At 37.8% G+C, this 21330-nt stretch overlaps 1 protein-coding gene across 1 annotated transcript; it reads right to left on the bottom strand.

The window, feature by feature from the left end:
• Positions 1 to 291: 291 nt before the first annotated feature.
• On the bottom strand, positions 292 to 21073 carry LOC105915441 (somatostatin receptor type 5). The gene is made up of 3 exons (XM_036137350.1): positions 20932 to 21073; positions 3058 to 3905; positions 292 to 1274 (listed from the first exon to the last, which is right to left on the bottom strand). The coding sequence occupies exons 2-3, from the start codon at positions 3841 to 3843 to the stop codon at positions 600 to 602; spliced, it is 1461 nt and encodes a 486-aa protein (XP_035993243.1). The 5' UTR covers positions 3844 to 3905; positions 20932 to 21073; the 3' UTR covers positions 292 to 599.
• Between the last annotated feature and the right edge of the window lie 257 nt (positions 21074 to 21330).

The raw sequence follows: 21330 nt of genomic DNA, 5'->3' as shown, positions 1-21330 counted from the left end.
AACAATTATTCTTGGTAATCTGAAAATTTAAGTAAAAAGTAAAAGACAACCGCAATAACCGGGAAATAATTCAATTTTCCCAATCGGCCTCTTTCAACATGTACACATTTAAATATGCATCCATATTCAATAAATTAGAATACGCTTGTCCAAGGGGCTTGTTTGTCAGATTAAAAGTACCTTTTGAAAAAGAAAAACAACCTTTAAGCTGGTATTAAACATACTTTCATTGAGCCCCCATTTCTGCATTAGGAAATGTTTCTCTGCTGGTTTGATGCAATATTCTAATGCTGTGTTTTTATTTGCTGGAGTTGGGGGAAAAAAAATAATCACTAGAAATGCAGGCTTTAAAACATCATCAGTCTGCATTAATCTATGTGTTTCCCTTAGTAAACTGAGTTACTAAAATAAATGCAATTTTCACTAATGCTCTAAGGTCCAAGCACAAATTGATACCCTCACTTTTGTCCAACCTTTATCGTTTCCAAAGTTAAGTGCACCAAATTTTAAAAACATTTGCATCAAGACAGATCATTTCTTACACAAACTCATATCGCAGACTTAAAAGAATCATCAATGGCAGAATCTGCCGTCAACTCTTACAGATAGCTGATATCAAGCACAGAGTTTTTGTCCAGGACTTTCTCATTTTGTGAGTTCCTGTTTCTACTTTTATTGGCTTTGGAGTGAGCTACCTCAAGAGCATCAAGACCTGGAGTCGGTTCAGGGGTAGCCTTTTCCGTAACATGGGCTTTAGTATCTTCTTCTGCTTTGGAGTTTTGCCCTTTATGTGGCAATCTACCTCGTTCTCTCATTTGCAAACCCCCCTCCGCTCCAACGACCTGCTCCAGTACATCGTTTTCCCCGCAACATGTCCTGTTCGTCTTAGTGATTCTCTTCTGCGGCAGGAGCACGATGCCGCCCCATTCCTCTGTCGGTCGCTGGGCCTCGGTGCCAGCCCTGTCGTTGTTCTTCACCTTGCGTGAGGCGCGGCACAAGGCCTTCCTGAAGCCTCTCTTGAAGTTGTCTGACAGAAAACCATACAGGATGGGGTTGGCACAGCTATTTGCATACGAAAGCACAACGACGAAGTAGTAGAGCCCTCTGAAGTCTCCAGGCAGGACCACGAGGAGGTTCAGAATGTTGAGAGCATAGAACGGCAGCCAGCAGAACACAAACACCGCGACGACGATGACCACCATTCTGGTGATTTTCCGCTCCGACCTTCTGCGTCTGGAGGATGTGGTCTGGGTCCGCCTTCCAACATTCCTTACCTGCGAAGAAAAAAATAATAACCAATGAACTGACTTAAGGCTTCACAAAACACATCAGACCAACACCAGCAGATGGCAGGGCTCCACAAATCGTCCCTGTGTGGAGAAATCGGTGGACATCAAGCCGCTTGGATTCCATGTCTCACCACTCTAAAGCAGTGGTTCCCAACCCTCATGTACTCCTTTCCTGCATGATTTAGGTGTCGCCATGCGGCCACACACCTGATTTATATGAATGAGTGATTAAGAGGCTTCTGCAGCCTTTGTGGCTGCTGAGGAGGTCATGAAATCATTTAAATCAGCTGTGCTGCAGTAGACACATTTTAAACATGCAGGGCAGGGGTACTTAACGACCAGGGTTGGGAACCACTGCTTTAGAGGATGAGTGGAGAGACTATAGGATCTGGATGAAATGAAATGAAATACTTTGATCTCAAAAGAGGATTTTGAACCACCGAACAACATTCCATGCCCATCGCTCCCTAAACTGTGTACGACACTTCTGACACAGTCTCTGGAGGAGAGGCTTAACACAAGGAATGCAAAAAATGTAGCGCATGATCTGAATTTTTCTCTCTGTTAATTATGATCACATTTAGAAGTATATCACTCTTTGTAAGTAGTCGATGTAGAGTTAGAATTAGAAATGCACAGAAATATGACATTTTGCTGACACATTAGACTCTGGCTAAGACTTGTTTAAAAGTCCTGTATCAAGACATAAGACTGGTCTTAAATAATCTATTGTCTTGCAGATGATGATCCTGCAACTAAACTATGTCCAAGTGCAATGTCATTCACTAAGAAGCTGTTAAACTGTTCATTAAGATGCCTGTTAGTGCACGTCAAATAATCCTCTTCAAATTTGGTATCTTTATTTGCTGTTTTTGAACTCTTCTGAAAGGAATACACATGCAAATATTGTTAGTTTTGGATTATTGTCCACCTTGAAAACTCAACAAAAGGGTTTGGAAAAATTTTAAGAATCTAAGTTTTTCTTAATGGCAATAAAATGTAAAGTGACATATGTTGCATTTTTTCCCCCCGTTGGTGTACCTTTCTTTAGGCTCAAGAACTGTTACAACGTGAAGATTTAGTAAGTGGTGAGCTGCATGCATAGTGAAACACAGAATCATTTAAGTACTTGTGGTTCAGCCAAAATTCAATTTATTATCAATTTACAAATTTGGTTTCAATGTTTTCATTCATCCATCCTTTTTGCAGTCTTCCCTGTCTCATTTTATGATTTATTATCTTTTTGTGCTAGGGTGACATTAAAGCCTAATATTGGACCTTATGAGTTTTATCCTAGTGGTTCAATGTGGCCAGACTTGAAAGACCAAAAGTAGATCACTTTACATTTCTGAGAGGCATTTTAGTAAAGTTAGACCTTTACTCATGTAATGATGGTCTGGATTATCCTCCTCAGCTTCTTACAGCGTTTTCTCTTGTCTGTAGTAGTAATTAGAGCATATGTTTGTTTATTTAATGTTTTTGTTTTATTAACTTATTTAATCATTAAATATATCAGTATGATTATTTAATTGTTGATTTTATAAGTGACTGGATCCAAAAAGACCTAAAGAACTGGATAGATATTGGTAAAAAATTACTTAACTCTCTGTTCTATGTTCATCTTGCTATGTTTTATGTTCCTAATGCCTAATACATTTTAAACATAATGTGAACTGAAGCAAATGTTGGAAACATTTGAGTTCATACATTATCTTAGTATCTTAACCCAGTCCTGAAATGTTTAATCAGACTTGGTGAAAAGCAATACCTTAATGATGATCAGCAGGTAGCATAGAGAGATGACAAGTAGAGGACAGAAGAATCCAACAGTGCATGTGTACACAATAAAAGATGTCTTCCACACTTCCGCTGGCTCAGGCCACACGATGCTGCAGTTTCCATCGTCCTTCAGCACATCTGCGAAGACCACCACCGGCAGGACCACCACAAAGGACCCTAGCCATACTGTAGCACTAATAGCCTTTGCCACATGGGGCCGTCGCCACCAGGAGGCTCGGATGGGGTGAACAACAGCCAAGTATCGATCGACTGACATCACAGTGAGACAAAATATGCTGGTGAACTGGTTGAAGGCATCGACCGTCATCACAACGCGGCACATCAGTGAGCCGAAGGGCCAAGAGAGAAGAGCGTTTTGCGCCGCCAAAAAGGGCAATCCTAGCATAAAAAGTTCATCTGCAATGGCAAGGTTGAGGATGTAGATGTTTGTGACTGACTCGTTCTTCGTGTAGTTCACTATGACGTGGATGACCAGTGTGTTTCCCACTAAACCAACTATACAAACTATTCCATAAATGAGAGGAATGAAAATTCCTGCCAAGCCAGGGAGGGATGTGGGGTTACTATTAGTAGAGTTCAGGCAGCTGCTGTTAAATGAGAAAGATTCTTCAGCTTGGCTGATGCTGGGAAGGGGTATATAGGAAATAGTGGACAACAGTGGATGGTAGTAAAGTAGGACTGAGCTGTTGTTCCAGGCTGTTGTGGTTTCCTCCTGTGCCACTAAGGAAACCTGGGTGGCCTGGATGAGCTCCATGGAAGTATTTAGAAAATATCAGTCAAGTCCGTAGGATCCCATCAATGATCACATCAACAGCCCTATAAAGATGAGAAAAAGAAAAAAAAAACAGAACAATTAAAATATGAAGATGTTCTAAAGAGAATACACATCAGAAATGTAATTTGACACATCTGACACATTGATTATTCAAAAGCAACCTTCCTAGCAAAATGACAAAATGAGACCATTTGGAGTTCTGGCTCTTTCTAAAGTACAACATTAAAGTCATACAACTGTTATTCCACATCTTGTTAAACATGATGGACTATCTAAAAAAACTCTTTGTATGTTGGTCCAAACACATGGAAATTAAGTGTGCTATGTAAAAAGCCCTCTTATTAATATGAAGCATATCAATGTTGTATAATACATCTCTGTTATATAGGCTATTTTGCATTTAGATAAACGGTGTGAAACAAAGTGTTCTTTTGAGTAATTTTAAGTAAATTTTTGCAGCAGAGCAAGCACCTTGTTCCCCTTCAACCCCCCCCCCCCCCTTTCTTCTATACCTGGCCATCTTGGTTCAATGTACAATAAACAGTCTATGGCTGCCCCCAAATGTAGTCAAAGCATAAGGAGAATTGCTTCCATGTCAGCCACTTGAAGCTTTCAGTTTGTTGAGGACTTTTAATGTTCATTAGTGCAGAGACCATCTGCATAGCATGGTATAATTTTAAGTACTGTTACCATTAGGTCACTCCATAAACATTTGTTAAATCCAGAGATGGTCGAGATTAACCATATTTCTGGACAGCTAAGTTCAATTTCCCAAACTACACCCAGAGCTGATTACTTTGCACACCTGTAGAAACAATAAATTACTTAAACGAAACATGTGTGACAACAGGGCGCAGGCTAAAAAATCTCAAAAAGCAAAACATCATGGGTTGGTCTGAAAAGAATGACATCTCACAGTCTAAAAAGGGGTTTACATTCCTGAGGATGGTCCCCTGCTCTGTCTAATGGTCTCAGACCATTAGACATGGCTTTGTTATTGCTTCTTATTGCCTGAACCTGTTGATGGTTGGCAACAAGCAGAAATCCATGCTACGAAGAATACATTTTTGAGTTGCTGGCCCAGTTAAGGGTTTAATGGATCCTACAAAGTAGATTTTACTATTTTAAATGTATGCAGTACACATTTTTAAATATTAACATACTATATAGCTCAGATGTTTGTGGACAAACTAATTGATCAAGACTTTGATGTTAACAACAGCAAAAAAGTTTTTAAAAGTTTGCTGTAATTTCTTTGCAGCCTCCTGTTGAATACTAAAATGCTGATCAGTTGTGCCAGCCCTCCATCCGTCACAACAAAAACAAACACACAACGTACTTAGTCCTATTAGCAGAAGACTTGTTTATAAAGTCATCCTGGTTTCCTAATAACTACCAGGCCACACACAGGCACACCCTCATCCCTTACAGCAACAGCTAATAATTGGTTCTGCGTTAGAAACAGAATGCACTGACCTATGGAGAAAAAAAAAAAAATACACAACCCCCACAACTTTGGCTACATGCAGATATGGGGTAAATGTACAAAGGAGGGTAGAAAACTAATTATGCTGTGGAGAGTCAGGAAACGGCATAGTAATATTACTAATAATAACTAAAATATATATTTACTACAGTGTGACCTACTGAAAATCTACTCTTATTATCAAAACAGAAGTGATGGTTTAAAATAATTTTTAGATTAGTTTTTAATTTAAAAAAATGTAACCATCTATTATTCTTGACCTCAATACATAGGACTAAAAAAATATGTAGTGCCAACACACATAGCACGATAGAAAATGTAATTGTTTAATTTCATTATAATCACCTTCTATGTTGTTTTATATCTTTTAAAGTACAGCAAGAGGGGATTTAGAATAATGTCCACTTCTTTGAAAATAATTAATATCTTCATTTGAGAAGGGCTTGCAAAAGAGGGAAGGTTGGAAAAAATATGGGTACCTCTGGTGATCCAACCCCTCAAGATATATTTGTATTAAAAACAAATCCCTCCAAATGAGTCACTGGTGGTTGTGGAACTGGGAGTAGGAGTGATGATTGGGTTCTGGATGGATGTGATGTAGACCAGGGACTGCTGATGAGATAATTAGAGGAACTCATGAACCTTTGTCTTGAAAAAAAAAAGTTGAATGGAGTGGAGGAAGGGTTCATTGATCTGACAATGAAGTGATGGTTATGACAAGAGATAGGACAGCTAATGCATCATGTGCACACTGTGAAACAACAACAGATATAATAAGCCAACAATGCAGTTTGTCAGTTATTTGATGGTGTAAAGATATCTTATCAAAAACAAGCGTGGAGATCCATGCAATCTAAGATGTCACATGGTCCAAATGGATTAGGTTAAAATCATGTCAATACATTAACACAAGGCATTAATGAAAGCAACATTTTCCGTCATTGATTGTTTCTAAATAAGGTTACCCTGAGTGGGGCACTACAGTAAAACCAATTAAGCAATAATTTTTAAAGCAAGTAACACCTTGTCAGCATTCCCAATAGATCAATACAACCATGTAAAAGTGGATTTACAACAAAATCCTGTTGAATAAGCCTCTGGTCAGATGATTTCATACACTCACCATGGGTGTGACAATTGTTGAAGCTTGTAATATTGCCTTTGAAACATTCTTTTTTGGGTGGGAAGAAGATACAACAAACAACTTCAGTAATTTATAAATTAAAACAAGCAATACTGAACATGAGTCAGAATGAGTCCAAGTTTTAACTATTTGACCCAGAATATCACCCTTAGACAACATACATTTGTTTAATATGTTCAGGACAACCCAATAACAACAAAGGCTTAGGCTTATAAACTGGGAGATGCCTGAATACTAGTATTACCCTCTACAATGAGTACTCCCTATTCCAACATCAACAATTTCCAGCTTGACTGAAATTTGCTACTGCCAGCAGTGGTAAGTCAAATGCCTTCTGGGGAAATGTTAAGCCCAGAAATAAACACTGAACTATAAAGTGAAATTCACAGCAACGACAAGAATAATATTTCAAAGAGTCAAGCCAAGGCTTTCCAGCTCAAGAACACCATACCTAATGTCACACACAAATCATGGTAGCATTATGTCGAGGGTGAAGGCTGATAGCTCCCATCAAAATCTTGAGCAACACCTCTGACCAAAGGTCTTTAAGATACTTGGGTTGCTGGAGAACCCAATTTTGTCAAAGTTTCAAACATGCATATCAAAACTGCTTTTGGACAGAGGTCGGAAGGCTGGGCAAAAACTGTACTCAAGTAAGAGTAGTATTACTTCAGCATAGTTTCAGTTAGATAGACATTAAAACTATTCCTCAGAAAATTACTCAAGTAAGAGTTAAAAAGTATTTAGCAAAAATGCTACTTAAGTATTGAGTAACTCATTTAATAAAGCATAACATTATGTTATCAGACAGACGAAAATATGAAGCTATGTTCAAATTGCAGCATTTTTAAAAATGGATTTATACACTGCCCTTCCCTTTATTATTGGTATAATTAGTAGGTCCATTGTACTAACAGCTAACACCTGCAAACAGATGGAGCAGTGCAGAGGAGCAGAGGAGCTGTATCTATAAAAGATAAAAAAAAACTAATCTCCAGTAAGTATCTACTCAAAACAAAAGCCACATCACAAATTATTTTTAATTAACTTCTCAATAGATTGAAACACATTACCATTAGGAATCAGGCCACATTTTGTTCTTCCTCGGTTTAATCTTGTGACACGCTGCCATGTAAAAGAAAACTAGCTAAAATAGCAATATTTTTTGACAGATTTGAACTTTTTTTGATGGTAAAATATATTTGTATAACATTTAACCTTCTTACTAGTGATAAGTTTTCAAGAAGATACAGTTTTGAGAACAGATTGAAATGGGAAGTAGGGGCCAAGCACTCAGAAAGGCTAAGCGTGGTGTGAGAGAGATGAGACTGAGGAGGAGAGAAAGTAGACAGCAGATAGAGAAAAGAAAAAGAGAGTGAAAAATAGCAAAAGCACACAAAATGTCAAAACAATTTTTGACTGTGACTGAATTACTTGATCGGATATTTGCTAGTTCTGATTCAGATGATAATACTCTCTGGTGACGTGCTTATTTTGAGTGGTAAATTGTAATAATTATGATCACTATTAATTTCATATCTAAATACAATTGGCTATGCCATTTCAACCAAGTCAATTGCTAATTATTCAGTATAATAAATATTGTACTGATTAGGTTCCATCTGTACATTTTATAACACTACATATCATTGTGCCTTGGCCATCCCCCGATACATCTGTTCTTGGGAAATGTCTCTGTTTATTGACCTCCCCCGACCTCCCCCCCTCCCAAAATAATAAAATTAATGGAATTTCCGGTCTTTATTCCAGTGACGATATCTACTGCTCACTGCAGTGTTTCCCCTCAAAGTTTTGTGGTTGTTGTTTTGGCCACATTAAAGTGGGTGAAGTGATATTATGGTGCCGCTAATTTAGACACAGAGACACTGATCTACTATATTTATCAACTTTTATTTGTTACTCCTGGACTTATTTGAATTATTTAAAAAGTGACAGTAGACAAAATGAAATTTCTGTGGGGCTGATTCTCTATAATCTCTTCCTCTGTCGGCTATTACCTACAGGGCAGCCGCCCTGAGCCTGACAGCTTCCTCGGTTTCAAGATTAGATCATAGCCTACATAAAGATGAAGATTAGACTAAATAGATTTGTGGAAAAAAAAAAAAAAAACTTGCCATTTTAGTCCATCGTTTAAATCCGTCAAGATCTCTCTTTTCTGCCGGGAAACTGTTCTTCTTTCCATAGAGTCTGTGTAAACTCTGCGGTGCCTTGCAATCATGTTTTTTTCCGCCACCGTTAAAGCCTATAAAGTCCATTTTAGAGCAATTGAACATGGCAGAAAGTGCACTGGTCATTTTACAGCACATATATTAAGGCTTTTAAAGCCTTAAAACTAATGCCTGTGAGCCTTTTGTTCATGTCTGCTACCTGCACTCCACACAAATTGCAGTGATAGCGAGGATTGTTTGGTAGCCAAAATGTTGTAACTCATGTGACTCACACATTTTTGTATTTGAGCATAAATGCTCAAATACAATGTGCAATTGGCTTATTAACATTGTGCTGCTTCTTTTTTGGGGGGTTGCTAAGATTTTTCTTCCACTTAGCGTTCTATTAATCTTTTTTGCTAGTAAACTACATTTACGACATACAGATTCAACATTTGGACAAACACTTAAACCATATTTAGACAAACATGCACAACCTTATAGATAATCTTGCTGGCACTTGTTCTACTGCTTGTATAGTAAATCATGTCTGTGTTTCATTGCGTAGCTCTGTGTGTGTGTAAATTATATTCTTGAAGTAAAAAATAAAAATGTACAGGCAACCAGTTGAGGGCCATTTGGATGCTCAGCTTGGTACAGCAGCCTATAAATATTCACAGGCATTTTCATGATTATATACATTCCCGCACACCTGGGAGTACTGTGCACCAAATATGAGCCTCGCGGACTCTCCGCGGAGGTTTTACCCTTGATAGTCGAACGCACTTATTGGCTTAATTTCTTGTGACAAATTCCTACATTTTCCCACAGCTGGCACCCACCGCACCTGTCTGTCAGTGACGCACATAGTGGCTGTGAAGCCGCAGGTGCTGATGAGTCCTGACTGCCTTGGAGCAGCTCAGTGTATCTAATCCAGGGGTCACCAACATGGTGCCCTCAGGCACCAGGTAGCTCCCAAGGACCATATGTGGTGCCCTCAAGCCTGTTAAAAAAAATAGCACAACCCACCAATGAGATGCATTTGAAATGCAATTTTATTCAGTTGCTCACCCTTTTTAATCATACTTGTATTTACATAGATTTAAAAATGACAAAAGCATTAAAAACATATTTATATTGTGGTCTGCAACTTGTTGGCTATGTAACAATAATTGTGTAAGACACAAACTTTAGCTGTCGGTAATATGTTTAAAGTGGGTTTGCCTCCACAAGGAAGTGAAGAGAATTGCAGCACTGAGATAATCTAATTTTATTACTTGTTTTAGAGTTTAGATAATCATACTTTTTTTTTTTTTTTTACCAGAAACTGTCAGATATCTCCCCACAGCATTACGTACCGGTCAAACTGTTTAATATATAGACTTGTTTGTTGGTTGCATATACTTTGAACTATATGTTCAACAAGTATTAATGTCCAACTCAATAAGCTATTTGTCACGATCTTGGGTTTTTGTTTAGTTTTTGACTTATTAGATTGACAATTTTACTCCATGCTTCACATTTCTCAGCCACTTGTCATTATCCAATCAGCTCTGCTGTCTCCCTGCCACCTGATTAGCTCTACCTGTTGCAATTAATTAGTGAGAACTCTGCTCACATATACCTGCCTCAGCCAACTCTTCCCTGCCAGAACATCTTGTTTTGCCTCCCGTGCACTGCCATCGTGTTTCTACTACTTCTTTGGTGCTCTGCCAACAGGTCTCTATTTGCCTGTTCCTGTTCAGCTCTCACTGATGTGCGCTCCCTGTGCCTGCGTGCTGCTCAATCTGCCTAGTTCCCCGTGTTCTTTTTTCGCTGGGGAAGACTTGATAGTCACGTGACCTGGTTGCAAGCCAATGTAAATGAATAGGCCACACCTCCAAATGGTACCACAGGCTCAGCAGATAGAAAGTAGAACAACAATAATGTATAAAGAGAAGAAGTCTCACTTTAACATAAATCATATCGGTTTGTGTTTCTGCCTGTTGCTGGGTGAGGTTGCAGTATGAGCAGCATTTCTTCAAAACAATTTTACTCAAGTAGAGGTAAAAAGTGTATTATGCATGAACATACTCCTACAAGCACCTTCTAATTAATATATATATATATATATATATATATATATATATATATATATATATATATATATATATATATATATATTAAAAAAGGGAGTCAAGTAACTGTAACTCAGTAAATGTAACTAACTATTACACACCTCTGTTTTGGGAATGTGTAAAGTAGCCTAACATAATTTTTCTAGAATAGCCCAGACCTCAACCTTATGAAGAATTTAAGGACTGCACACTAAGTAGGGTTCATGAAAGCCAACCAATCTATGGTAAACGAGCTGTGCCATCTCATATAAAAGTAGTGGTCAAATATTAATATTGACCAGGAAGGCTAATGATTAAGTTACAACAAGTATGTTGTCAAGGTGCAACTTGCTAATGGGACATTTATCCAAATTACATTGTAAATATTCACCTTATTACTTAGGGTTATGACAAATTAATATGAGATGTATCCTTCAACGGAGTACTGGTACTGTGGAACTGTACATATAAAATCACTTTATTTTACACACACACACACACACACACACACACACACACACACACACACACACACACACACACACACACACACACACACACACACACACACACACACACACAACACTCTTTCTTCTATTCACCAGACTGACCTTTGCCACACCATCCCATCCTAATCTCGGAGAAACACAACACAAGCAGACAGACAATCTTTCAAGCCAAAATGACTCTCCTCCCACTGTCAGCCATTGTATGACCAGATCCAGGAATATTTTTCCATTTAGATGTTGCTATAGTAAAACAAGGTCAAAACAAGGCTTAAAAGACCTAATGTGGAACAAATCAAAGAGATAATGAACAACATGAATGAATGCTAACTCAAGAGTCTGTGGCCTTTACACTGAGACACAAAGGAGATGCTGAGCTTTGTCTGATAGCCAGCAAACGCATCTTGCAAGTGTGTACGCTAAATTTTGCCTCATGTGCATCTGTTGAGGTTAGATAGTATAGAATTTAGAACTGCTAAGTAACATTTTATTTTGTTAATGGTAAAAAGAAAGGTGGCGCAAAGTAAAAATAGAATGACTCTATCTCTCTGTGTGAGCCATGGATTTAAAATGGTGTGATTGCATTATGTTTGGTTAGTTTTAATTTATGAAAAATAGTAATGTAATAGTCTTTTCTTTAAAGCAAAACCAGTGTGCCTATTGCTGTTCAAGGTTACTAAGTATTAAAATAATATTGATTCCATAATGTCTCAGCTTTTTCCCATTTCAAATCCTCTGTCATAAATTTCAGTTTGATCTGACAACCATTAGGAGCACAGACTCACCATTCAGCTTTACCTATCCAATTTTAGTCTCAGTCTGGTTGGAAGGTGGTTATAAAAACAACATTTGTGTTTGAAAATGAATTCTGGCTATTTTGAGTGAATGGGACAGTAATTATTGGTGAATTCATTACCATCTTTCTGTGGAAAAAGGCAGCAGCATGCTCAAATTATATCTAAGTGGTGCTCTTCTCTATCATATTTGAGGCTACATTTGTAGAATGAAAATATTGCTGAATAGATGCAGTTTCAGTAAGAAATAAAGTATAGATAATACTGATAACATCCTCGAAGGAAGGCAAGAAAGCCTGTTGTGTGCTGCCTTTATGATTATGACATGAACTAAGACAACAGGAAAAGCGATGATTAACTTTACAGATTGGGTCTATAACTTGTCTAGAATCCGATTGACATACCTTTTGTAATTTCACATGTCAGACTCCAGGATGCAAAATTACATCTATAAAGTAGCATCAGATAACAACTAGGTAAATCGATTTGCTTCAGTGAGATTGTGTGATAGACCAACACAAAGTGGTGTATGCTTGTGAAACAGAATGATACTTGGTTTTACTCTTTATTTTTTTTACAAGTATCAAAGAAGTGTGGTATGCCACTTTAACTAAGATGGCTTTAAATTTAATCTGATGCAACCAACTGCAGATGTCACCTCTTTAGTGAGTAGAGGCCACTTACGTACAGTGTGTTAATTTAGTCTGAATACAGTTGTTCTGTGAAGGCCTCAGAGGTTTGTAAGAGATGTTTAGGGAATAAGCAGCATCATAAGAACATGAAACAGCAGACGGATAAAGATGTGGAGAGGTTTAAAGCAGATTTAGGTAATGAAATAATATCAAATGCTTTGAACATCTTACAGAGCACTGTTCAATCTACCATCTGAAATAAACGTTGATGACACAGCTGCAAACCAACCAAGACATGGCTGTCCACATAAGCTAACAGGTCTGGCAGGGAGACCAGAAATCTTAGACACAGTTAAGAGGTCCATTATAGCTCTGGAGGAGCTGCAGATATCCGCTGCTCAGGTGAGAATCTGTTGACATTATGGTTATTAGTTATGCATTCCACAAATGTTGGCTCCATGGAGGAGTTACATGAAGAAAGCCTTTGATTAAACAAAGTAGTAAGTCCCATTTGCAGTTTGAAACAGATATGTAAAGGGCACAGAGATTAGAAAGAAAAAGGCACTCTGCTTAGATACCAACACAGCGACCTGTGTGAAAGAAAACTAACATTGTATATTACCCCGAGAACACCATCCCCACGGTTAAATGTAGGAAAGGATCTGCAAAAGATTTGAGACTGTGGAGAAAGGTTCACTGTCCAGTAGGACAATGACCCCAAACATACAAATATAGCTAAAATCGAGTGGCTTGGGTTAAAATCACGTTTTAAAATGCTCCAGTTAAAGTCCAGCCCTGATTTTAACAGAATCTGCACTGAAGTTTCAAAGTTGTCTTTCATAGATGCTCTAATTCCAATCTGAGTTTGGGCTACTTTGTGAGGAAGAAGAGGTGAAATTCTTGATGTGCAAATCTGGTGGTTAATTAAAGGATTGATTCAGGGGGCTAAATATATATGTGCATCAGTTTTTCCAAATTAAAATAAATAGTTGTTGAAAACTAGTCTTTTCCTCAACTTCAAAGGGTATGCATTAAATTCCTATAAATCCCAATGAAGTTCCAGGGATATATTTGCAATGCACTGTATATGTACAGCAACATTTGCTCCAGAGACACAATATAAATCAAAGCAGTTTTACTCAAGCCACAACCTGTTTTACTGAATAACCAAAATGCATAACTTTCTTATAAATTAACTAAAGTGAATTTCACATTGGAAATTAGTTCCCCAACACTCAAGGTTCCACCCAATTCATCAATGCTTGTTTGAATAGAGACAGACTTCGGACACTTACCAACGATACAGCTCTCGGTATTATTAATTTCTATCACTAGGAAATATTTAATCCCTACATAAGTGAGTCTCTTTCTCTGCATCACAATGGTCATTCAATCCCCAATGAAATATTTTATTTCGATTTTTTAAATAATTGCAGTTACACTTTCTTATACTGTAGGAATGTCTTTCTGGCAGCGGCTTGTGTATTGTGCCATTTGTGACCTTTTGTGATTTAGCATTCCAGTTCACAAAGAAGGAGCCGACTTTCAGAAAAATACTGTTTTGACCCCTGCTTTCAGTTTGGTACAGATGGGAATTTGGACATCAAAGCTTTAATAAATGTTTAACTAGACAGTTTCCTGATTAGAATAACCTTAAAAATGCCAGGGATCAGAGAAAGAAAGAACCTCTATGAATGTATTTTATTTGCTCATGTTTTTGATTTGCAATATTAATATTGCAAACTACTGCTGCTTCTTTACTGCACATTTCGTTGATGTCTGCATAATTCCTCATAATCATTAGGACACAGTCTGACTGATTCTACACTCAACATAGAACCAATGCTTTTCTGATAAGTGTCTGTCTTGAGCAATATATTCATGCACACAGAGATTAAAGATGTCATTAAGTCTTACAGTGTTTAATATTGGTATGTATTTTAGTATTTTCTTTTGCAATATCCCTTTGTTTCTAATGTTTCAAGTACACACTGCAAAAAGGGTAAAAATATTCTTGAAATTAGTGTATTTTTCTTTGATTTGAGCAGGTAAATAAGACTACTTGTCAATGAAATAAGATTGCACTCAAAATCGGAACAATTCATCTCCATCATCGTATTTCAAGTGGAGGCTAATTTATTAATAATTAATAGTATTTTTACCTCTTATTTTAGGGGTAAAAATTTGAAATACTAAAAATACTGATTCCAAATAGTCTTATTTAGCTGCTCAAATCAAGGAAAAATATACTTACTTTTAGTTCCTCTTTTGCAGTGCAACCTTTCAAGTTTCACTAAGAGGTGCAGCCCCTGGATTACTTACTGTGGTGGAACATTGTGGATTTTCACATCTTGGGCCAAGATAGAGAAGCTGTAATCAATCCAATATGTTTGCAATTAAATGAGAGCATGCCTTCAGAGCTACAACCAATCCTGCCCAACTCATCACAACAGGATCACAGAAGAGAGAAGAATAAGAATGAAAACAAAAACTGTCAAAAAAAAAAAAAACTTTAACTTGTTTTTCAAAATATTGAGTTTCTTCATCTTCACAAACAAAGATAATATACCACTTGAATATCAATGCATTAACACAGGGAGAACATTTTTACTACTGGTACGTCTCATTCAGTTGCTTAAAGAAAGGAAAATGGAAAATTGGCTGTTCCTAGAGATGTATGTGTCATACAGCTTGGTTTGATTAGTTAATCTAATGTAAATTTGATTAGCCCCAACATTAACACTGCTGGGATAGGCATCAACCCCCCCCCCCCCCCCCCCCCCCTCACCCCTTGCACATACACACAAACACACAGGCACATACACACACACAGTCAAAAACCCTGAAAGGATAAGCGATTATAGACAAAGTATGGATGAATGGATGGATTAAAACACTCTACCTGATTGTATCCAGGTTCTTTCTTTCCAATAGAAACAAATCTCAAAAGACCAGAATAAATCTGGGTTGCAAGGATTCACTTTGCATAAAAATGGATCTACTTTGTGAGCTGCCGTTCAGAAACATTTAGGAGCACTGTCAGCTTGGTCTTTAAAAACCAAACCTTCGCCACAAGTAGTAGGTTTGATTGAGAACCGCCATCTCCTTGCCTATGGTAATGCAGTCCTACGTTAAAGCATGTTAAAAACATGGCACTCTTTTTCACGTTCCAGCCACAAACATTGAAATACTTCATAAGTTTTCTGTGTGCTAGACCACCTTAATATAGTAAATTGTTGCAAAGAGATTTGTGCTTTTCAAAAAAAAAAAAAATTTGCAATAAATAAAAGTCTGTTCTACATTGTAGAACCAGCTTTTGCTGAAATAATAAAGTCTTTCACAATATGTGTCTTACAGTCTACCAGCTCTACACATATAGAGCCTTAAAATTCTGCCCGTTTAACTTTGTATAATAGCTTAAACTCAGTGTGATTAGACAGCAAGCTTCTGTGATTAGCAATTTCCAAATGTTGCAGCAGATTTCCAACTGGATTGGGGTCTGGACTTTGACTGGGCCACTTTAACACAAGAATATGCTTTGATCAAGCTCTGGCTGTAATTTTAGGGTTGCTGTCCTGCTGGAGGATTCACCGACGTCCCTGTCTGTTATTCCAACAGATTTCATCCAGCATTTCCTTGTTTTTGGCTTCATCCATCTTCTCATCAGCTCCGAAAAGCTTCTCTTTTCCTGCTAAAGTAACGCTTCACCACAGTATGATGCTACCACCACTATGCTTCATCGCAGGAATGTTGTGTTGAATATAATATTTTGATTATAGGCCAGAAAGTGCTGCAGGGTTCCCCCCACTTTATTATAAGCCTGGTGGGCCACCATGCTTCACATCGCAGATCATCCACAGCCCATATGGGCTTTGTTATTTTTTTGGGTTTTGGGAATGCCATGTGTGTGGCGTGTGTCCTTGTGCGGTCAGGAAAATACATGTATCACACGGTCATTGCGTGAGAGTTGAGAGACCTAAAACGTTCAGTAAAGTTCCTATCTGGGAGAAAACCTCCATAAGCTAACGTGCTAGCTGCTGTTAGCCTGATGCACATGGTACCCACCAAGACAACTACGGCCAGGATTACCCAATTTCCAGGGGGAAACCCTAGAAAAGGTTTGTAACTAACTGCAAACAGGATTTTTCACAGGTTATTTTATCCAGCATTGGGTTAATCATTGTCACTCTTCCTTTAAAGGCAGATTTGTTGAATGTACCTCTAGGATGTTTGAAGTTAAACACTTACACAGGATTGTGTTTAAGGTTGTCAGAGTAAAGGAAGTTGAATACCAATGCACAACACACTTTTCAGATTTTTGTTGGTTAAATATTTTGAAAATCATGTATAATTTTTCTCCCACTTCACAATCTTGCATCACTTGGTGTTGATCTACCAACTAAACATATTAATGTTATACTCTAAAACTTGGGCCTTAAACATCCCAAAAGGCTCTAGCATCATATATTGAAAAATAAAATGATGTTCAATGGAAATAAAAGGTTATATGATCTGTCAATAAACTCACTATTTACAAAACTAGCATTATGCTCTACCTGAGAGGACATCTGCAGAGAAACCAGGTTCCCTTTGGGCAAGCAAACAGACCAAACAGTGAGAAATGGGGTTTTGATTCACAAACATTAAACTGCCCTTTACCGATAATTGCAAGAATTGTGCCATTCAGAAAAAAGATTACCACAATCACTGCAGCTCCAATTCATTTTTATTTCAATGCTAAAAGATGCACATGGAGTGTTGTCCCAATCTATTTGTGGACACGTGAGACAGATTTTAGCAGAAGATAAGCGACATTGAAGACATTACATCTGAGAACAAAAACAGTGGATGGGTTAAGAAAGATACATCAGCTAATTGGTGTATCGGTCAGTCCTGCTTATCACTTTTATTGCTGAAGGGAGTTTACTGCATTTGTTGCCATACATCTGCCGGATTTGCAGGGTTTGGGTCCAGTTTCATTACAGCCACATAGCTGCCTTCACATTTTTCATTACAAAGACTGACAGGGGCTTATAGATCTGCCACAATCTGATCAATACCTCCCACTGGATCTCCCTGCTGATCTCGAATGTGGAAAAGGTAAACACTGTCACTGAAAGGTGGTTTGTTCTTTAGGAAAAAATATATAAACGGTAGAACCGTCAATAAATGTTTGATGTACTTTGACACAGTACATGACAGACAATAATAAATAAACTGTCTGTTTAATTCCACAATAGCAACACATTTTTTGGTCTACCCACACAATGTTCTGCACACATGCATCTATACAAATTTGTGCCAAATTGGCTGGCTGAAAAAAAAAGGACTAAAAAGCTTTAGAAGCTACTAAGTGGATGTTGAGCAATTAAATAAAAAGCTTCTCTATCTACCCACAGCTACGCCAGGCGATAGTCAAAGAGGCGCAGAGAAAAAAGGGTCACGAGAGATTATTTGTTTTCTGTTTCATTCCGGCTTCAGTAGCGCTTAAAACTCAAAAAGCGATAGGAACCGGAAACAAAGAACACACTGGATTTATTTAATGTGGTCTAAAATGTTTTTTTTTTTAGGTATTTTTCTAAATGCTGCTCTCTCTCCTCTTACCTTTTGCTCCAAAAGCTCGTTATTTAACTGTTTTTCTTTCATTTTGGACCTGGCTGATATGTCCTCCCAGAACAAACCTGATGTCCCATCAGTCTCCATATTTTTTTCCATAGAGTACATGAGAAGGTGGCAAGAGAAGACAATTTGGAATTAGACATTTATGAGCCACTTACTGTGTTTACTGCAAACACTGGGAATGTGGAGGCAAACAGATGAAATTTCCACATGTGATCTTTACCTGTTTAGAAAAATGTATCTCAAGTCTACATAGGCAGGATGAGAAAGGATGTATTCGATCAATTTGATAATCTCGTGCCAAAAGTGGTTTTCAGCCTGGTCTAGTTCTGCCCCAACTCTTCCTTTATTCTATTTTTTTTATATCTAAACTCCTCTCTTCATTTCAGGTTAACTCACTTTTTCATCTCACAAACCCATCTTCTCTCACTTTCCTTTGACACTGTGTTCCCACTTGCCTCTTTTGGATTTAATCAATCCAGCTCAACCCCCCACCCCCTGCTTTATCTCATCACAATAGCTGTCACTTTTTTAGAGTTTATTAAATCTTAGATTGAAAGTAGCTCATGGCCATAACATGAGACGCAAATGATGCACCTAAGAGAAACGTGTTATTCGCAGTTTATAAAAGATTGTGGATGGTTTGAATATGCAAACAACAGAGGCATAACAACTGGTATAAAGAGTTAGCTTGCTTTGTTACTGTTCCATTTCCTTGAAGATATGATGTTGGGCTTTTAAGATTAATTTAGCAGTGTTCAATCCAAGAACATTTGAGGGGTTACCCGGTGACATTCACTCGCTGTCCACTTTATTAGGTGCACCATGCTTGTACAAAGTTGGATCTCCTTTTGCCTTCAGACCTGCTTTCATAACTCCTACTAAAGATTTAACGAAATCTTAGAAACCTGAAATTTTGGTCCATATGAGGATAAGCGCATCACCCAGTTGCTAAAGATTTGTAGGCTTCTTTGATGTGAAGCACCTGTTCCACATCCCAAAACTCATCGTCATATTCAGAAAACCAGTTTGAGAAGGTTCGAGCTTCATGACTTGTTCGCCTGCTAAAAGCAGCCATCTAAAGATGGGGAAAATGTGTATATAAGGGGATGAAGATGGTCAGCAACAGTACTCAGGTGGGCTGCGACATTTAAATGATGCATATATCTTATTAACTGGACTATGTGTGCATAACCATATCCCACACACGCCATTAAACCTCCTTTGACAAAATGCATAATGGCTAAACGGTTTAATGCTGTTTATGCCAAATTGTGATCCTACCATCTGAATTCTGCAGCTATAACCCAAGACTCACTGGACCAGGCCACATTTTTCCAATCTGTTATTTTCCCATTTCTGTCAACCTGTCTGAGCTGTAGCCTCGGCTTCCTGTTCTTAGCTGATAGAAGTAGCACTTGGTGTGTTCTTCTGCAGCTCTAGTCCTGTTTCAAGCTGTGCATTCAGCAATGACGGCCTGCATAATTTGGTTGTAACAAGTGGTTAGCTCAGCTAATGTTGCCTTTCTTGTCGTCTGAAACCACTCCGCCAACTCTCCTCTGGAATCTGAAAACAATCAACAAGGCGTTTTGATTCCACACAACTGCCGCTCATTAGATATGTTAAACCATTGTCTGCAAGCCTAAGAGATAATTGTAAATGAAAATTCCAGGGGATGAACAGTTTCTGAAATACTCAGACCACCCAGTCTGACTCAAACAACCATGCCTCATTTAAAGCCACCTAAATCCCATTTTTTTTCTCATTCTGATGCTTGAATTGAACTTGAGCATGACTTCCCCTTATAAGACACTTAAGGGCATTGAGTAACTGCATACAAGGTAATTGAAGGTGCTTGAACAGGAGTCCCTAACAAAGGGACACCAGTGTAGAGAAATTATTCTTACAAACACACAAACACACATACACCTAAAAAAAAAAATATATATATATATATATATATATATATATATATATATATATATATATATATATATATATATATATATAAACCACCCGTAATGGCTTCGTTGGAACCTGCTGAGATGCCACGAATAAATAAATAAAATGATATATATATATATATATATATATATAAACCACCCGTGATGGCTTCGTTGGAACCTGCTGAGATGCCACGAATAAATAAAATTATATATATATATATATATATATATATATATATATATATATATATATATATATATATATATGTATGTATGTATGTATGTATATGTGTGTGTGTGTGTGTGTGTGTGTAGCCCACAGCCAAGTTAAAAAAAAGTAAACATTGAAAGCAAGGAAAACACAGAGGCATATGAATACATTACAACAACAACAAAAAATTTCTTAATTTCTTAGTTAAAATCTGCAACGAAAAAAAGACGTGGCGAGTTGCTATGACCGACTTGAGTGCGAATTTATAGACCAACATCTGTAACAAACTAGGGCCAATCATTCACTGAGATGTATGTGAGCAGAGCAGACATTGTGAAATAAAACATATTTGCAAGAGCTACACGGCCAAAAAAAAAAAAAAAAAAAAAAAACAGAAAACAAAAAACAAAAACAAGCCCAAAGCAGGTAATAATAATAATAATAATAATAAAAAGACATAGATACCTCTCTCCATGAAGTCGTTCACAGTTCTCGCGAAGTCGCAGTTGGACCGAGAATAAACGCAAGTGAACGTGTAAACTGTCGCGTTCATCCGAGCTCTGTCCGCGTGCTGAGGGATGCGAGGAGAGCCCCTCCACTCCACCCCTCCCCTCTCCGAGCCGATACATCCTTCATACATAGGCGACACACTTCACAGCAGACGAGGTCTCATTTTAACAATGGACTTCCATTTATGACCGCAGTCGCAAAAACACCCGTGACGGCTCCTGCTGAAACCTGCTGAGATGCCGCGAATAAATAAAAATATATTTAAAAAAATGTTTTTCACATAAAATCAGAAATTCCCACTTATTGGTTTTGTTTCCTCTCCTCTTTTGTTTGTATTGCAACTAGGAGAAATCA

The sequence above is a fragment of the Fundulus heteroclitus genome, chromosome 5 (assembly GCF_011125445.2).
Source record: "Fundulus heteroclitus isolate FHET01 chromosome 5, MU-UCD_Fhet_4.1, whole genome shotgun sequence".
Classification (NCBI taxonomy): Eukaryota; Metazoa; Chordata; class Actinopteri; order Cyprinodontiformes; family Fundulidae; genus Fundulus; species Fundulus heteroclitus.
The sequence above is the reverse complement of the archived record's forward strand: the minus strand, read 5'-3'. Positions and strand labels throughout refer to the sequence as shown.